The 17,901-nt window shown below is 42.4% G+C and overlaps 1 protein-coding gene across 1 annotated transcript in view; it reads right to left on the reverse strand.

Moving 5' to 3' along the window:
- Positions 1-17,901, reverse strand: part of LOC144628129 (uncharacterized) — a 42,415-nt gene that overhangs the window by 7,617 nt on the left and 16,897 nt on the right. Inside the window, 18 exon segments of the mRNA XM_078486189.1 lie at positions 328-548; positions 2,317-2,396; positions 2,587-2,703; positions 2,975-3,053; positions 3,445-3,800; positions 4,033-4,247; positions 4,671-5,639; positions 6,284-6,770; positions 6,853-7,400; positions 7,759-7,897; positions 11,981-12,104; positions 12,195-12,274; positions 12,492-12,540; positions 12,798-13,014; positions 14,124-14,506; positions 14,508-16,104; positions 16,671-16,767; positions 17,229-17,387. Of these exon segments, the coding sequence (XP_078342315.1) occupies positions 328-548; positions 2,317-2,396; positions 2,587-2,703; positions 2,975-3,053; positions 3,445-3,800; positions 4,033-4,247; positions 4,671-5,639; positions 6,284-6,770; positions 6,853-7,400; positions 7,759-7,897; positions 11,981-12,104; positions 12,195-12,274; positions 12,492-12,540; positions 12,798-13,014; positions 14,124-14,506; positions 14,508-16,104; positions 16,671-16,767; positions 17,229-17,387 (5,917 nt within the window).

Genomic DNA, 17,901 nt, shown 5'->3' on the forward strand with positions numbered 1-17,901 from the left:
ATTGAATGTAAAGGTGCAAATAAAGTTGTTGTTGTTGTTGTTAAATTTCTTTATATTATTGAAATCTACAAATGCACTTTAAACCGAAAATTGTGTCCCCAAAAGGCGATGGAAACCACTAAAGTCGCTACTTCACAACTTACGTGACAGTCACTGTTATATACTGAATCAACGTGACAATTATCGTAACACAACCAACGTGACCATCACTGTCATACTGAAACCAACGTGAAAGCTATTGTCACACAACCAACGTCAGAGACGACAAAATAGTGGTGTTTGACGACGGTTGTAGAAGTTTAATTTCGAATTTTTCTTATTTCTTACCTATTTCTTCCGGATGAGTCCATTCAAAGGAGATGCTGGTATTTGAAGTTGAAAGCACATTAACGGTGACGTCAAAAGCAGGTCGCTTGACCCCCCCTGACGGTCTGCGCCCCATGGTACTGTCTTGAACCACTGGAGTACACAGCTTCAGTACATTAGACGGGGGGGAGTCACCATACTGTGGATCTGAACCCAGCGCTACAACACATACACGGTACACACTAGAAACAAAACAATCGGCACATTAGGATCTTATTGCTAAATTCTCAAAACCTCTTTACAACAAACATAATCAGAATAACACGAGAAAGAATGAATGGATCATCTCAGGAAAAACACTGATTTAAAACCTATATTTTCCGAAGACAGTAATAGAAAATCTATAAGCATAATATGGAGAGTTTTAAGGCTGATCACGGTAATAACAAGAAATCATAAAGTGCAAGAGAGACGGCGACTTGTAAAATGCAAATGAAAATTACCTTTTCGAAGAGGAAACAAATTGTACGTTGCTAAAACATTTGTGAAAGAAAAATATCTTGCAGAGTAAAGCAAAATTGACTTCGACTAGAGTGGTTTTGTTACAATTTCTACATACATTTCAACGTATTTCACTATAAGAAAACGACGCTCGCGGGGCAGGAAAAAACCCACATTGAGAAAGTACGTCAAGTTTAGTAAATATTCGACAATATTCGACAGGAGGTCGGACGAAAAAAGACGAAAAAACAAAACAGATAACAGGTGTTTTAAACAAAGCTTTTCATTCAAGAGTTTCGGTCAACAGACTAGAAATTTGCAATAAACTTTACTTGGTTCACATCGCCCGGCTCGTGTTCTTAAAATTTTGCTAAATAAATATATAGCTGTATATAACTTATCTATCAAATATTTAAACAAAGTGTGAGATATGCGGAAATTTTAAACCTTAGTAACTAAGATCTCGTCGAGTTGGAAACAGGTAGAATGAATAGAAATATAAGCTTAGTAAAGCTAAAAATGGAATTTTAAACAAAGATACACAAATCCATTCTTAAATATTACGACTTCACTCAATAACTCACGATTGCTTGATTCACTTTAGCTAAGGATGAAACCCAGAAGAAGAAGAAAGTACTATTTGTAAAAGGTCGACCATTGACCAGAAATACATCTTCGAAGATCGCTTTGGTGGCTTACGGATCTTGCTCGTGTAATCAAATGCAAACGAAGATGAAATTCTCAAGAGACGAAATTAACACAAAACAACACCATAAACACTTCGATTTGTTGTCAAAGCAACCACATAAAACAATTTTCGTTCCTTTCAATTTAAGCTCCCGAGGTGCGAAAATAACAGTTTTAATGTCAAAAGAGACGCAGTTAATTTAAATAACCGACTTCCTTTACCACAACATCAGATGAAATAATCCTTCGATTACACTGCACAGTAATCAGCGACACGTGGTTAGTGGAAATTTATTTGATCTGTGAATTTAGTGTCACGTTGAAGACTTTCTTTACACCTGTCAATTTACAATATAACTTATATTGTACGATGAAATCGTTCACATTTACTGGAAGATAAATGGCCCTCGGTCTTGTAAATAAAAAACTAAGGACCGACATTCGCCCGGTATTGATCCAGATTGGTTAATAAAAGATTTATTACAAGACTTTACGATTGAAAAAGAGCTGTGGAAAATTTGCAAGATCCAATAGTACGAAAATATCTGACCAGCTATATATCATTTACATTGGTCCATTTTAGTAATAATCTCTCTTAGCCACCTTAGTAACTGGAACGGTAAGACATACATGTAAGTCTTTGGACTTACAAAAAACAACTCAGAGTAAAACATTTGATAATATACGGTTTGTAGAAGGATCTTGGCAATAGCAAATAATTCTGTACAAAGTGATTTTTCACGTTTCAACTGTGCTAGAATTCACCAACTTCCTTCTCGACGTCTGTTACAGCTAAATATCATTACAACTCAATTATCTTACCTGGATGATTGGCAGTGAATGTTGACTCGTCTTTGTCTCCGGTCTGCTAATTTCTCCAATCGACGATCATTCAGATAAACCTATAAAAACGCAAAATCATTGTAGGCTAAGTAAAGTCCCCTTCACAGCCGTTACTCAAAGTGTCACACAACGCTCAATAGAGACTGCGTGACGACCCTAGCCTGCGTTAGCGGGCGCCGTAGTTTCGAGCGCGGGTATGGGAAACGCGAAAGGCGCGAACACAGTGGTAAGATGCTGACACAAACTCACCTGGTAACCCCGGATGGTAACATCCCCGTATGTAACAGGTTCATTCCACTCAACAGTTATCTGATAAGGAGACAAAGTTCGGCACCAGATCCATGGAGACGAAGGAGGGCCTGGGGTCTAAAACAGATGAAAGATAACAGTAAGAAAGTTCAGCGAGGGGCTTATTAGTGGAAGGACAAATGGACTACACAGATAGAAAAGGAAACAGTGCACAGATACGTTATACTTGATAGGGAAAAACACGGCTTAGCTTTAATCAAATGATTGTGTTACCTTTATAAAGAGTTATTAAACAAGACGCAGCTACTAAAGTTAAACGTAATTCGATGTACCGGGTAGTAGGGACGTAGTGGCCAGGGAGGGGTGGTCAAAAGGGGAATGACGTTACCTGACAGTGCACCGGCCCAAAAACTGCAACAGCTTTTTCTCTGACGTCAAGTGTTTCCAGATAAAATGTATACAGAGCGCTTGTGGACAAGAAAGATGGGGTTAGCAATAACTCTCTGGAATTTTACTTATTCAAATAAACAATTTAGATTTGACGGAGTGTTAACTCTCAAAGTGAAACCTATAACGAAATCACACTGACGAACATAGCAAAGATCTTCGTGGGCATAAATTAGCGCCAGGACAAAGGCAATCATTGCAACCTCGACATAGCTTTGCAAAACATGCCTTCGTTATACGCGTTTAGCGGTAGTAAGTCAGATTTTGAGATATAACGCTGGGCTAAGTCTAACGACATACACAATAACACTACCAGTTGACTGGGAGCAAACAATTGTTGCAAGTTTCTTGTGTTACAGCTTACACTAGTATGACACTTTGAACAGTTATTTTCCTTCAGTTGATGCTTACCTTACTGACACAGACCATATTTCGTATTCATTTGCATCGCCAGGTAAAATCACCTCGTTCTTATCGTTGTGTTTACTGCTGTACCAAACCAGTCTGTAACCACTCACATCACCCGCCAGTTCGGCCATTTTCCACTGAACTTCAACCCCGCCCTCCTCCTCGCCACTCTCACTGGACGGGCTGTCCCGCAACGATCCTGCGGGTTTGTTTGCACAGTAGTTGGCACTTAAAGATACTCCCCAGTCCTGACGCGGTAAGGTTACTTCGACGGGATCTGAGGCCGACTCTTCGAAACAGTCGGACAGAGACTGGTAGTCTTCATCAGTGTCTGTGTCGGTTGAGTTTGGAGTTCCGCTCTAACATGCAGAAACACAGAACAACAAAAAAACATAAATCAGTGAAAATGGGAAAATATAGTTAAGATATGTCTGATGACTGATAAAATAAGGTAAAAAGGTTAAGTCTCCATCGGGCCAAGTACCCAATACCACCGGAGTTTATCCCGGATTCAGCAGAAAGGAGCGTCTTAAAGTATTTCTACCTCCCCTTCGATGGAGATAACAATATCACACCTCCTATTCTTCTCACCTTTCTTAGATGGCCATCTGACTTCTCAGGACAGGTCATCACCACAACAACACAAGTGTATTTCATACCGGACTTGCATTTCTTCAGCGTGATGCTCGTCTTGTTAGCACCCAGTCTCGCGTACACGCGACCATTCACCTCCACGCGGAAACCTTTTAAATGTCGAACGCGGCCACGTGCATGGTCTTCACTCACAGTGCTCTCTGAATCTACGACTGCGTGACACACGAACGCGTGAGTATTTATAAGATAACACTATAGTAGTATTGAGTATTTTTTGTCGCGTCGGGTTAACTTGATATCTGGCAAAAAGGGCTTTGTAACTTCGAGAAAATGCAGCTATTGTTTCAAATGTAAGCAGAGTCAATGCAGAAATAGCCAGCTAGGAGAGAATTATAAGTGGATGATAGTGTGTACGAGAAGCTTTCGGACAAACCTAGCCGATTTTAACACCTAAAAGGAATTTTAATCGGGTAAAGAATAACACTATTAATAATAGTTTATGACATAGGAAAAAGGTAAGATACGTAGGGTAGGGATTGGTTTAAGGGACTGGGTCACGTTTTCAAATCATTTTTCAAAAACTTCGTGCATTAAACACTAGTCAAACTAAGAAGACACCCGCAAAACTTTCTTACCGGGCTTAAGAGCCAACGGTCGATTCCAAGACAGTTCAATCTGCGTAGCGGTAAATCCTCTGACCAGCAGTACAGGTGGCTCGGGCGGTGCAGCAGTACAAACTAACAAGGGTCCTGACAGGTGTAATCGTTGCACTTCCGGTGGCTTTTCACTTGGAGCACTGCTGATTGTGGAATTCACCTCACTGTCCTCGCTCTCAAAATCCTCGTCGTACGAATAATCCGTGAGCCCTGCAATAGTTTGTACAATGATCCTGTAAACAGTACCAGGTTCTATTCCACCCAACTTTGCATCACATCGCTCGATCTCAACCATCAGTTCGTTTCCAGTCTCCTTAACCTGCCCCACCCTACCACGTGACCGCTTACGTAGCTGTCTGTTTTGAACATAGTGGACTACATAGTGTTGAATAGTAGACATCCCATAAGCCACTGCGGGTTGCCATTTGATGACAAGTGAAGTCGGTGTACGCGATTCTAAGTGTAATTTATCAGCAGGTTCCACGCCGTTTGTCCACACAGAGAAGCTCGCAACTGAACCAGCCATCACCTCGGACACTTCTAACAAGTCTTCTTCGGTTAAGGCCTTAAGAGTGAATGAGTATTTGGTCTTTGCAGCTAAACATTCAAAATTATATACACACGTGTCAGGTGATACTTGAACGTTTACGCCTTTGTCAGATAAGTTTTGATCTGTTTTTCTAGCGTTAAGTTGAATCATTGCAGCGGGTACACCGTGTTCTACAGGAGCTTCCCAAGCTAACTTGATACTTTGCTCTGTGGCAGAAACAACGTAAATGTTACTTGGAGGGCCTGGTGCCAAGCCCGTCTTGAATAAGATGGTCTGGGACTGAACGCGGTTGATTGGTTGGTCATTGGAACTGTCATCATTCACGTGGGGTGCAAAACATTCAAGCATCACACAGTATTCTACTCCGGGTTCAAGGTCTTTAATTCTGAACGGATTCTCTGTTGAGAGATAAACAATGCAGTAAAGGATTGAAACAATTACTCTTAAGGTAATTCCTGGGAAATAAATCTGCTCATAGATTTTCAACCAAACTTTGCCGGTTTGTTGCTTACCTTCAGGGAAGTTAAATTTTAAAATAAAAAAGGGGGGTCACCGTATTCGTTTAGGAGCAGGAAGACCTTGTATATACCACATAATTCCTTAATAATTCCTTTGCGAGTACTGGGAAAGTACACATTTTCGTTATTATGTATTATTCCGCCATAGCAATTGACCTGTATTAATTTTTACAGAGAGAATTTGATCGATACTCTCAAACTAAGGGGAAAAAATGATAGGTCACCGTATTCGTTTACGAGAGAACGATGATTTATCTCTCTCGCAAGTCAAGCCGCATAGAAAAAAGCCGCCATTTAGTTTATGTGCGCGCGCTAATTACGCGTAAAATTCTGCGCAGTAAGGATGCGCAGTGCAATACTAGGGAATCACCTTAAAGTAGTTTTGTTCCAATGCACGTGACCAGCAAATGCTACACACGCGTTTTCTGTCAAAGGAGTATTTCTCTCTACTGGGCGTTATCACATAATTTTGTCCAGTACACTTCTGTGATGTACTATGAAAAGGGGAAAGATCGAGTGTTTACCTCGCACAACATGTGTAACAGCAGACTCCTGCTGTTCCGTTGCTTTCCAACATGATAGACTTATAACCTCGGGCTCAACAGAGCGGTCAGCGGTGTCATCTAATGCCCATGTGATCAAAGCTGACTGACAGCCTGTGTTAGTCACTTCAAGAAATGAAACTTTCTTTACAAAGTTGGAAAACTGGATGACTAATGGCGGCCCAGCCGAGCGTGCAAACTGTTTTGCTTCATCCACCGACGCCTTGGACAGGAAGCTGGAGCTGCTTTCCACTCCGCTGTCGGGTTGTTCGTATGATGGAGGGAAACAACGTGATTTATCACCTTCTTGGTTAACAATCTCTGATATTGGAACGGCAAGGTCACTGGTCACAGCAGCCATCTGAACGCGGAAAACATCTCCTGGATTAAAACCTGTCAGTTTTGTTTCCTGTTGTTCCGGGGGGAGCAGCTCTCCTGACCTTTTGCCGTTTACAAGAAGAACGTAACCCTGAGCAAGTAAAAAGAAAACAACTCAGCACTGTGACAGGAAGGAAATGACTGAAAAATGATTAAAAAAATTCAAAACGTACCGCTAAGGTGACTCCACCGTATTCACGTGACCTGCTCCAGGACAAAGTGACTCCTGATTGGTCAATCCAAGAAACTCGAACAACGGGTGGAGATGGTGGTCCTGCGCAGTGCAGTTCTAAAATGTTGAAGCTATCACCATAGCAACCACAAACATACACCTTATCATCGAGACCACTGTCAATTACTCGGGGATTCAAATATGATCTAACGCAAAGTCTGTACGTCCGGCCAACCTCACAATTTGGAACAGTGTATGTGTGTTCATCCGTGAATATGTCGGTCACACCGTCCAGTGGGTATTTCCCATGGAGCATGCCATCTACGAACACACTGTAGCTGCACTGCGCATGCGGTGCTGTGTTGTCAGTGCTCGCAGGCTCCTCGTGTTTCCAGGCGATGCAAATGGAGCCCACAGTAGTAGATTCTACATGGTAGATTTGTGGTGACGTGGGAGGGGAGGGACAGTATACAGTGATGGTATTGGACGGTTTGCTGTCACCTACACTGTGTCCTGTCAGTGCTAATACACTAAAGCTGTGATGTTTACCTGTTGAGCAAAGAATATCAAATGAGTGCATGAGTTATACAGTACTGCTAACAGCTTTATCCACCCAACCCTCATCTTACACCTCAGTTTAGTTCCAAGAATTAATAATTTAACCAGATTTCGGTTTTGTGCGGTCGGGATACAATAATCATGTAATCATTTTTGTTTGCAAACGGGACGTTGAACGTCATGCCCAACGAGTTTTCCAAAGCAGAAAAGTCTCTGAAGCGTCCCTTGGCCGGGACGAAACGCTGCGTCAGACAAGCCACAAACTATGTAATTTCACAAGTAACTGTCAACTTTCATTCAGGGACCTGCTAACGAGAAGTAATGTTCGTAAAATTTCTTCACAACAAACCTTCTTCCAAGCCAGTTAAAGTCAAGCTAAGAGTCTCGCAGTCTAAATCTTCCTTATATGCCTCTCCATCTTTCAGTATTCGATACCCCACCAATGTCGCATCACCAAACGAGGCGGGCGGCTTCCATGTCAAAGTAACCTAAGAAATGACAGAAATAGAGCAAGATACGGTGATTACTGAATGCATCTTGGAGTACGTTTAATTAAGAATAAATATTTGGAGTTCATCAACTTGTCAAGACGAAAAAAAAAACCTGTGTCGTAATAATCTGCGAGTTTCGTGACTAAAAGTAAAGGCCTGGCAAAACGAGGAAACATGTTTCCCGAAACACCCGTAGCGCGCGCATGTTTCCCAAATGTTTCCCAGTTTTGCCACACGGGAAGCATTGTTTTCAGCGTCAATTTTGTTTCCCAGAAGCAAATTTGATTCTGCTACAGGGCAGAAACATTTCGTGTTTCCGCGCGGCAAAACGAGGAAACAATTACGGTAACATGTTTCCAGCATGTTTCTGGAAACACGTTTCCTCGTTTCGCCGGGCCTTAAAACCAGCGCCAGTAGTTTAAATGGACACACACTAGGCCCCGATGTACCATAAGCTTTACCTTTAATGTAAGCGAAATCTACTCGTAACGAGAACTAGTTACAATCAAGATGGCGGTCACCAAGGAACAGAACGCGCGGGCTTTTATACCACAATAAACGCCGCTGACCGATTACAGCGAAATGCCGCTGAACAACCAGCCTACTGGCGTGGCTTCTTCTTTCCTTCTAAAATAAATAATCATGCAAACAAAGAAACTCTAGTCTAGGTGACGAGTTGATATGAAATACACACACAGAGAAATTACTACTGACTGAAGGACAGACTCTGAGCTACGAGTTAGACAAGAAATCAAACTTAATCAATGCTGAGAGACGGCTAAATGTCTAGAATTGACCAGCTAAATGTCTAAATGTCCAGAATTGTCCGGGCTACTTTAATTCGACTACATAGTCCTGAAGATGCTGCAGGATGTCTAGAATTGACCAGCTAAATGTCTAAATGTCTAGAATCGTCTGGGCTACTTTAATTCGACTACATAGTCCTGAAGATGCTGCGGGAGACGCCGCTGCCGGGTAGGGCGCTTGTTCACCGCAGGGCTAACAATTGGAGAGAGGGCAGGGATAACTTCGACGTCATCTGGCGAGCCGGGTTGGCTATCCTCACCATATCTCGAGACATCTTCTGGTGGTACAGAAGCGGAAGGTGGAGACGATATCTCGATAGGGATCCCTGGGGCAGGCGGAGGTAATGGTTGACTTTCTGGGGGAGGTTCCTCGTCAATAGGAAGTCCACGACCATCAGCGGGTGAGCCCTGGTCGACACCGACGACGTCAGGATCGCAGTCGCTGGAGTCTTCGTCGTTGAGGTACCTGGGCGTGCGTACACTGAAGGGGGCGACCTTATAGCACTCATTCTTCTTCACACGGTACGAAACGTTTCGTAGCTGTGAGCCGACAAACTTGCGAACATTACACCACTCACGGTCAACTAAGACAACGAGGTAACGGTCACGACTTTGGGACTTGTTACGGTCACAGTAGAGGTAAACTAAGTCACCAACAGATATTGAAGGAGAGCTACGCAAGTCACCACGGGGGGCTTTCGACGTTTCACTGTGAGGATGGTTTTCCAGTCTTTGCAGATGTTGCTCGCGTATTAGCGCCTGATCTGTTAGGGGAATCTGAGAGTTGGTAAACTGGTCTCGTTGAGTCCACATTTCTCTAGCAGATAGGCCGCGGGAGCGGATTCTTGAGTTCAGGTTGGCAGTGGCTACGGACAGAGTCCTAGGAGAGACAGGACCACCTTCCGGTTGCAACCGCAGGAGCTCGTGTTCCAACTCTTGGATTGCTTTTTCAGCGACTGGATTCTTGTTCTGATTTTTCACGCGACCAATCTCAAGGCTAATCTTGTGTTGCAATAGAAGCTGGTCACTCACAAGGGCTCTGAAGGCGGGAGCTGGATCACACCGAATGACAGCGTTAGGCCCATCAAGGGGGCGCAAGCCGACGCATAATTGGATTAACCCATCACGTAAGGTCCCATGCTTCTCGTCTACCACGAGGAGGGTTGAAGTATAGGAGGTGACGCACTCTCGGAGCACCAAAATGAGTTGGCGAGACTGCTTCAGGATATCGGCTGCGAAAGATACACCCACTGCTGCCGGAGGATCAGAAGTTGACTGTTCTATAACAGCGTGCGGGACGTGGCGAAGTGTAGCGCATGAATGACAACCAAGGGAAACACGTTCTATTGCCTTGTCCAGGTCAAGGGCGAAGAAGTAGCGGCTGACAACCTTCTTGAGTTGGAGACTTGATGGGTGAGACAACCTGAGGTGTAAGGCTGTCAGTAAACCATCTAAGACCTGTCTGGGCACTATGATACAATCCCGCGAAGGAGCCAAAGGCTCAGTCTTTTTCACGACTAAGAGGCCATCACTGGAGATAGAAGCGACTGACAAGTACCTTTTCACGTCCTTAATGTTAGTAAGCTTCTTGGAAGGACGAGTCCCTTGTATTAGGTGAGCATGTGTTCGACGTAAGTCCGCGCACTCAGATTGGATAGACAACCAGGTATTTCGACTTGTGAAAGGAAGGTTTTTCTGAGCCAGGTATACCCATGGCCGACCGGGCATAAACGCGTACTCCTCGGAATGGGGTGGCAACTCCGCAGTACTTCACAGACTCACGGGCGAGTGGGATCTGATAGAAAGCACTGGTTAGATCTGAGACGATGATGTGTTTCCACTGGGCTATGCAGCGTAGGGTAGAATCCACGTCTGGGAGCAGGGAGGGCTGGGGTTTGCTATAACGACCCACGTCTGCGAAGTCAGTGACGAGTCGAAAGCCACCCGATGACTTTTTGACCAAGAAGGACGGGTTAAGATACTCTACAGAAACATCTATGTCTTCAGGGCGACGGAATACACCAAGATTTTCCAATTCATCGAACTTCTGCTGGAGCTCGACAAGTTTATCTCGGGCGTACAGGGGAAGGCGACCTTTCCGTTGAGGAGGCTCGACCGGGCCCATATTTACCTTCGCTTGAAGAGGGCCAAAGGCGCCATTGTAGCCGGTAATTGCAGGATCAAAGACAGTGTCGTACTGGACCAAAAGGTTACGGAACTTGCTTGTGATGTGAGGGGGGAGGAGATTGTCGGGGTCCAGTGCCACGCCCTGGGAGTACTTTGACTCTGAAACTGGAACTGAACACACCTTGTAGTACGGAAGGTTGCCAACTGGGATGGAGGACTGATCTTGAGTAGTTGGAAAGAAGACAGGATTGACTTGGCAAAAGTGTTCATTTCGTTTCAGGACATAAGGCCTATCTGAGAGGTTAGGAATACGCACTCTACCAGCGACGCTTGTGATGAGACAAGGAGGCGGCCACACATCAGCGACTTTGGCCATACGGGCGTTAGTGGCGTCAAATCGAGGCTCTAGCGCGTACGAGCATGTTTACCTTTTGGATGGCCGTTCGCCTTTGAGCAGCTGGAACCGGCTCCCCATCGTTAGTGAAACCGCGTAATGGGCTCGCCCTAGTCTTTTTTAGCCACGAAGACCCTTTGGCCAAAAATGGCGCGAAATTGGAGTCCAAAGACAAGGTGTAGAGAAGATTTTGTTTCCAACTCTCGAAGGAGGTCAAAGTTTCGTTCTTGGAGAGGCACCACTGCTTGGGGGCTCTGTTAGAAGACATCGAAGCTTACAGGATAAGGTGGTATTGACAACCGACTCTTTGCTGCTCGGGAATCCCGACGAATCTGTCGTAAAAGTGCGTTAAATCTGACGAGGACGTGACGATTCGAATCTTTTCCGCTGCCACCACGCCAGTAGTTTAAATGGACACACACTAGGCCCCGATGTACCGTAAGCTTTACCTTTAATGTAAGCGAAATCTACTCGTAACGAGAACTAGTTACAATCAAGATGGCGGTCACCAAGGAACAGAACGCGCGGGCTTTTATACCACAATAAACGCCGCTGACCGATTACAGCGAAATGCCGCTGAACAACCAGCCTACTGGCGCAGGAAAGGGTAGAACTGCGTAATGCCACAAATTAATCCACTCCGCTTTTTTTGTGCCCCCGATTAGCACATAGACGCGGAAATAAACTTTTTAATTTCTTTACAAAAACTTCCCAGGCTGATGTAATACGTCAAAATATAATTAAGACTTTTACCTGTCTGTCGTTAAGGTCCGTGACGTGAATTAATGGCGGCTTTGGTGGCCCGGGCATAGTGAAGGTAATGACACGTGACAGGCAATCATTAGCACAAGGCATCAGCTGACCAAGAACTGCCAATCTAATAAGGAAAGATACAGGACATGTTAAAATGGCTGCGTACTGCGTTCTACGCACCTCCGTGAATGAATAAAGTAGCACAAAGTCTTACTTATAACTGCAGCGTTGCTTCAACCCTGTTATCTCTATAACAGTGTTGGTGGTGCGCCAGGCGTGTTGCTTTAAATTGGCCTGAGAAAAACAATAAAACTTTTTAGCAAGCTCGTTCTACGGAGTTTAATTAAATTTAACAGTGAAAAAGCTTAGGCAGACGAGCTTATCTACAAAGGAGCAAGATGGGTTAAGATTCCTTTATTTCAAAAGTGCGTCTTCGTGTTTTCTCACAAAGCTTCTCAATTTTAACTAACCCTTCTGTTCGTTTTCAATGTAAATTTACAAGTTTACTTACACTTTGTTTTGGCCACATGGTCTTAGCTGGGCTTTCCTCAAAGTTAAAACTAAAAGAGCAAAATAAAACACATTTACCAGCTGCATATGTGCTGATAAAAAATGATTATTATAAAACTAAATATCTTAGAACATAATTCAGCCCCTTAGGTTTTTCCTCATTTTGTGCTAATTATACATCAAAACAGAAGTGAGGATCATTTTTATTAGCGCTTCGTTTTCTCTTTTCCCGCCGTGACTATCTCATTCACCTTTTTTGGATGTTCCAAAGTCTAGACACATTACTTCACTTATAACAGAAACCTACCAAAAACTGCTATTTATATTGCTGTGGAATTTGCTGCCGAGTATTAAAACTGAGAACACAATATCCGCGCCAGCAATTTGCTCGGGCAGTAGTGTCCACTCCCATTCCAGAGTGACAGTAGTGGGCGTGGTCCCTTTGATTACAAGAAGGGGTCTGGGTAGGAGTTGTTCAGATCCATCTTGAGGGTAGTCGTCATGACTTGTGTCCAGTCCTGCTCCTGACAGATTGAACCACAACAAACCGTGAGTGGCCTGAAACATGGGATGAGGGCTACTAACTGGCAGAAATATAAAGAAGTTCAGAAGACATAATCTTTAAGGTACACATAACGGAGACGAAAATAACATCTGGTAGGTGTCTAAGCACGGGATTCAGAAGTACCAGGTTGTAATTCAAGCTATTGACCAGAGAGGAGGTTTTAAAACGGCAAAACTAGACCGCCTGGCCACACAACCAATAATTAAGCAGGCAGAGTCAAGCTGAGAGATAGAAAGAAAGAGAAGGAAAGAGGGAAGGACAGATTTGTGGATAACAGCAGATAAAGACTGATTACAGTACCTTTCTTTACCTTAAAGAAGAGGTCATTATAAAAAAAAATGGGAGTGAATATATGTTCAGGTTACAGCGCTCTGAAATTTAATGACTTTACGTCGACAACGTTTGATAGAACACCGAGCAGCAGTACTCCACCCATCAACCAAAAGCAAGGGAGGGGGGGGGGGAAAAAGTTATTTATGAAGTTAGAGCAAGTACCATTGGAAATCCACAAACACCATCTGATAGAAGCTGGAATAAAAGAGTTACGACTGACAAGCGAAAGGAAATAGAATAAACTGAAAGAAAGAAGAGAGAACAGTCAGTGGTTACACGAATTAGATAATAACGAGGTCGTTGTACTGCCTGGCGGGCTGGTGAAAACAGTTTGTTATCAACTTGCAGTCTATAACGTGAATTAATCACCGTGAAATATTTGAAAATAAAGCGTTTTTAAAAGGCGTTGTTGGCTATAGAGTGTTCAGAAAAAATTAATAAGAGACATAAGAGCAAAGTTTAAGAAATTAGCTAACAAGAATTAGTTAGGATTTGTCAAGGCAGATCCGAATCACAATAATACATAAGAAATTAAAAATAATTTATAATAACAATTAAAGAAGAATTAGATTATAATTTAAGATTCAATACAAGTTAATTGTAACACTTCAAGAAGCTGACGGAGAGAAAGTTGCGTACAGAACAATAGAAGGTTTTTGGTCACAATGGTGGAGTAGTATGATATTTCCCTGAGCACAAAATGACAACAGAACTGTTAGCTTAAATAAATCTCACCTTGGAAACCGTCTATTCCGCAAGGTATTCTTTCATTTCTCGTTTCCCTATCAAGTTGTACTTCTTCATTATCTCCAACAAATGCTGTTTCCTCAAACCTCGGCATCTCTGTTGTCTCCATCACATCTATAACGTCATCACTTTCATTCTTAACAGATCCAAGGTTGCTTGACGCCGACCAAGTGTCTCTTAACACTTCCTTGTTTGTCTGCTTGCCTCCTTCAGTAATTGATGTCGTCTTAAACGACTCCTTGACCACACGATCTCCTTTGTAAAGTTCTTTATCAGTTTTTAGTTTCTGTGTTATAACTCCTGTTGCCACGGTTTGGCTTTCACTGCTGGTAACATTTTCACTAGGCAAGGTTTGATCAATCTTGCCAGTTGTTTCGTTCTTCGTCTCCTTCTTCTTTAGGCAAGTCTTTGTTTGTCATCAGTGTAACACTGTTGGCTGTTTCTTGTGAAAGTCCTACGGCTCCTGCCATGGTGTCTTTGAGCGAGTCCTCGTCCTTTAAACCTTCACTGTCAACTTCTCCATCTAATTTGTTCACTATTTCAACCGTTAATTTAGCATTATCGCTGTTGTCCTGGTATTGTTTGTCTTTGCTTTCCACAGCCTCTTCTGAGTTAAGCTGGCCATTTTCTTTAATTACATTGTCATCATTTTCACATGGTTTATCGCTTTTATCATCATCACTCTCAGAAATATTCGCTGGCTTTGAAACCTCTTCGAGTTCTGAATAACTGTGGTCCTTTTCAGGTAACCTGTACTCATTCTCTTCACTTTCATCCCTCGCTTCAGGTATCATTCCATCATTTGTGTCCAAGCCTTCAACGCGTTCCCTTGCTTTGCCTTCTTGACTAACTTGATCAAGGCCTTCGGTGTAACTACCTTCCTGTTTATCGTGTTCTTTTCCTGTGTCAGTGTCACGTGTTTCAATGTCAGGATGTTCTTTAAAATCTGTGTCTTTGCTTTCGCTGCAATCGACATTATTCTGACTTGCTGTGTCGTGACAATTAGTGATAATCTCATCTCTTGTTGTTTCTTCTTCGTGTTGTTTTTCACCATGATCCCAGAAATCTGAATCACCTTGCTCATCTGAAAGCTTTTCATCTTCAGACGTTTCTCTTTCATTTTCCAACTTTGTTTCAACTCCAGTTTCGTCATTTTCAACTGTTGCGTGACACGTGACTCCAGTCTGGTCTGGCATTTCTTCCTTACTCGACCCATTCCCTTGTTTCTCATTTTGATCTAAACTGTCATCATCATCATCATCATCATCATCGTTTCGCTCGTTATACACAACGTCAGGTTGCTCGCCCAATTCAGCCTCAACTGTAGAATCAAGCTGTTCAGTTTCCGTTCCATTGATTTCTGTTGTTGTCGCCAGTGACTCAACATTTGCATCTTTCCCGGAAACATTTTCACCGAGATCTCTAAAAATAGTTTCGTCCAGTTCAACAATCTTCTCGCTGTACGCATCATCTTCCACTTGTGACTCATCTAGAAATGAGGCACCATGTGGTGTATCTTCTAGAACTGCTTCGTCTTTAACAACAGGAACATACTCATCCACGAATGTATTTCCGTTCTCTTCAAGACGATCCGACAAATCATCACCCTGTTGTTCGGTTGCTTCAAACTCAACATCGCCATTTTCTGTGGGAAAAACGTTCGCCATAACCTCTTCATCGGCATCAACAACCATTACATCCAATTGTTGATCTTCATGAATTGTCTGTAGTTTGCTGACCACTGATTTCAACGAAAGCTTCTCTACCCCTGTCTGTTCAGTAACACTCGACTCCGGTATAACTCTCTCCGCAACTAATAGCAGCTCCCTGGCAGGTACGTGACCATCTTCAAGGTCCTCGTCAGCTAGCGAGTCATCTTCACCTTTCGGTTTAAGAAGGGCGCTGAGAATTTCCTCTGGAACAGGCAGCGAGAATTCTACCTCATTAGAATACAGCAGAACATCTGATCCTAAATAGAAAAAAAAAGTTGAGCCGATATTTTAAGGGAATTATTTTAACGAATTTTTTTTTGAGTTTGATAGAAAGCAAGCAAGAAAACGCAAGCCAAAATTAAAGTCGATATTTCAATGAGCGAACCTGTTACAGGCAATGAATAATTTATAACACTTTGTGCGTAATTAATTCTGTGATTACTTTTTTCTGTTTTCTGAATTTTTAATGCGAAAAAAAACAGCAACATGCCAAGTGAATGTTCACAAGAAGACAGTGATTACCATGGAAACAGAGTGACATACTAGAATTTACGTAATGATCTCAAGCAGAGAGGTAACAAAAATAGAGAAAATCATTAACTGCTTGGGTAATTCGTGACGGTAAGTTTTCAAAACTAACAGTAGCAGAATCGATGGGCGGTCTTGAAATTTTACTTACATTAAAAACATCTGAAGTAAATACGACCGAAAAATTCAAAACAATAGTTCGAAGCATTTCTAAGGTAGTGAAGTATAAACTGACAACTTCTTACACTGTGAACAATACAAACGTACCTAATTTTGAAAGGAAATGCTATCTTACCAGATAAATGACAAGCCACACACAATGTATACACCTCGTGTTGTAGACTGCTCTCAAACAATACTCTGCAGTAATCACTATCAGCTTCCGGTATGATCTACCCACAAAAAAACAGGCACAAAAACCTTTTTTTTCTGTCGGAGATTGACAGATTTTGTACAAATCTTTTAAGCAACAAAAGAAAATTCAAAATACCATTTTAAAAACAAAACCAGAAAAAAGGGAAAAATTAAAGAAATACCAGCAAGTCATACAGGCTATAGATGATTAGAAGTGAGAAAGATAGACTGCTTTGTAACTTGACTTAACGTCGAAAATGCGGGGAGTAGTTGCCCAGTCTCCCGAATCAGAGGCTCATGTTAAAAACGCTAAACTACTACATTAACATTAAAAGATATTGCTTAGACAGATCTAAAATATAATATAGACTATTTCTAAATATGAATGCATGAACGTAGACGACAAATAGCACCCGTTTTACATCTGAAACAAATTTATTCTGCACATACAGACATTCACTTTTTACTGATAATAAGAACTATCAATTGTGATTTTTACCTGCTCTCCGAAAGGCTGACCATTAATAAACACAGAATAAGCAGAGACTTCAGCGGGATCACACTTTGGCCACACAATCACAAGGGACTGGGGTGTGGTGGCAGCTTCCAAGGATACGAGTGGCCCCCCGGATGAAGCCTGTAATGGACAGGAAATCACCTGCAGATCAAGGGGGGACAGTAACAAAGGTAATAAGACATCAGTCATGATCACTAGTAATCCCCGACATGTTACACTAAAACCATTTCACGGTTTTTCATTTCTTCTGTCCGAAAAAACAACAACACTTCCACCTCAAAAATCTATGTAGTAGAAGCTCAAAAGATATGTAACCCACAACCATGGTCACAAGTATTGGAAAATAATTATTCACACACACTTTGCCCCTCCCCACCCCTATGCAATGTTGTTAAAAAACATTCATCTGACAGGTGAAAGCGTCTTACCACTTGCCAACATTGAAAGGGGGAACGGGGGTACTGACACGTATTTAACAGTTACTATGGTGATAAATTCATGTTTTTAAGAGCGTTTCAACCAAAAATGTCCATGGTTGTCTGATTTTATAGTTGTTTCAAATGCCCATAACTTACGCTGACATTTACTAATTTAAACTAAACTTGGCTGAAGCAATGTGTAGAGGGTGCCCAATAAACTCATTGCTGATAGTATG

The sequence above is a fragment of the Oculina patagonica genome, chromosome 10 (genome assembly GCF_052425735.1).
Source record: "Oculina patagonica isolate OP01 chromosome 10, crgOcupat, whole genome shotgun sequence".
Lineage (NCBI taxonomy): Eukaryota > Metazoa > Cnidaria > Anthozoa > Scleractinia > Oculinidae > Oculina > Oculina patagonica.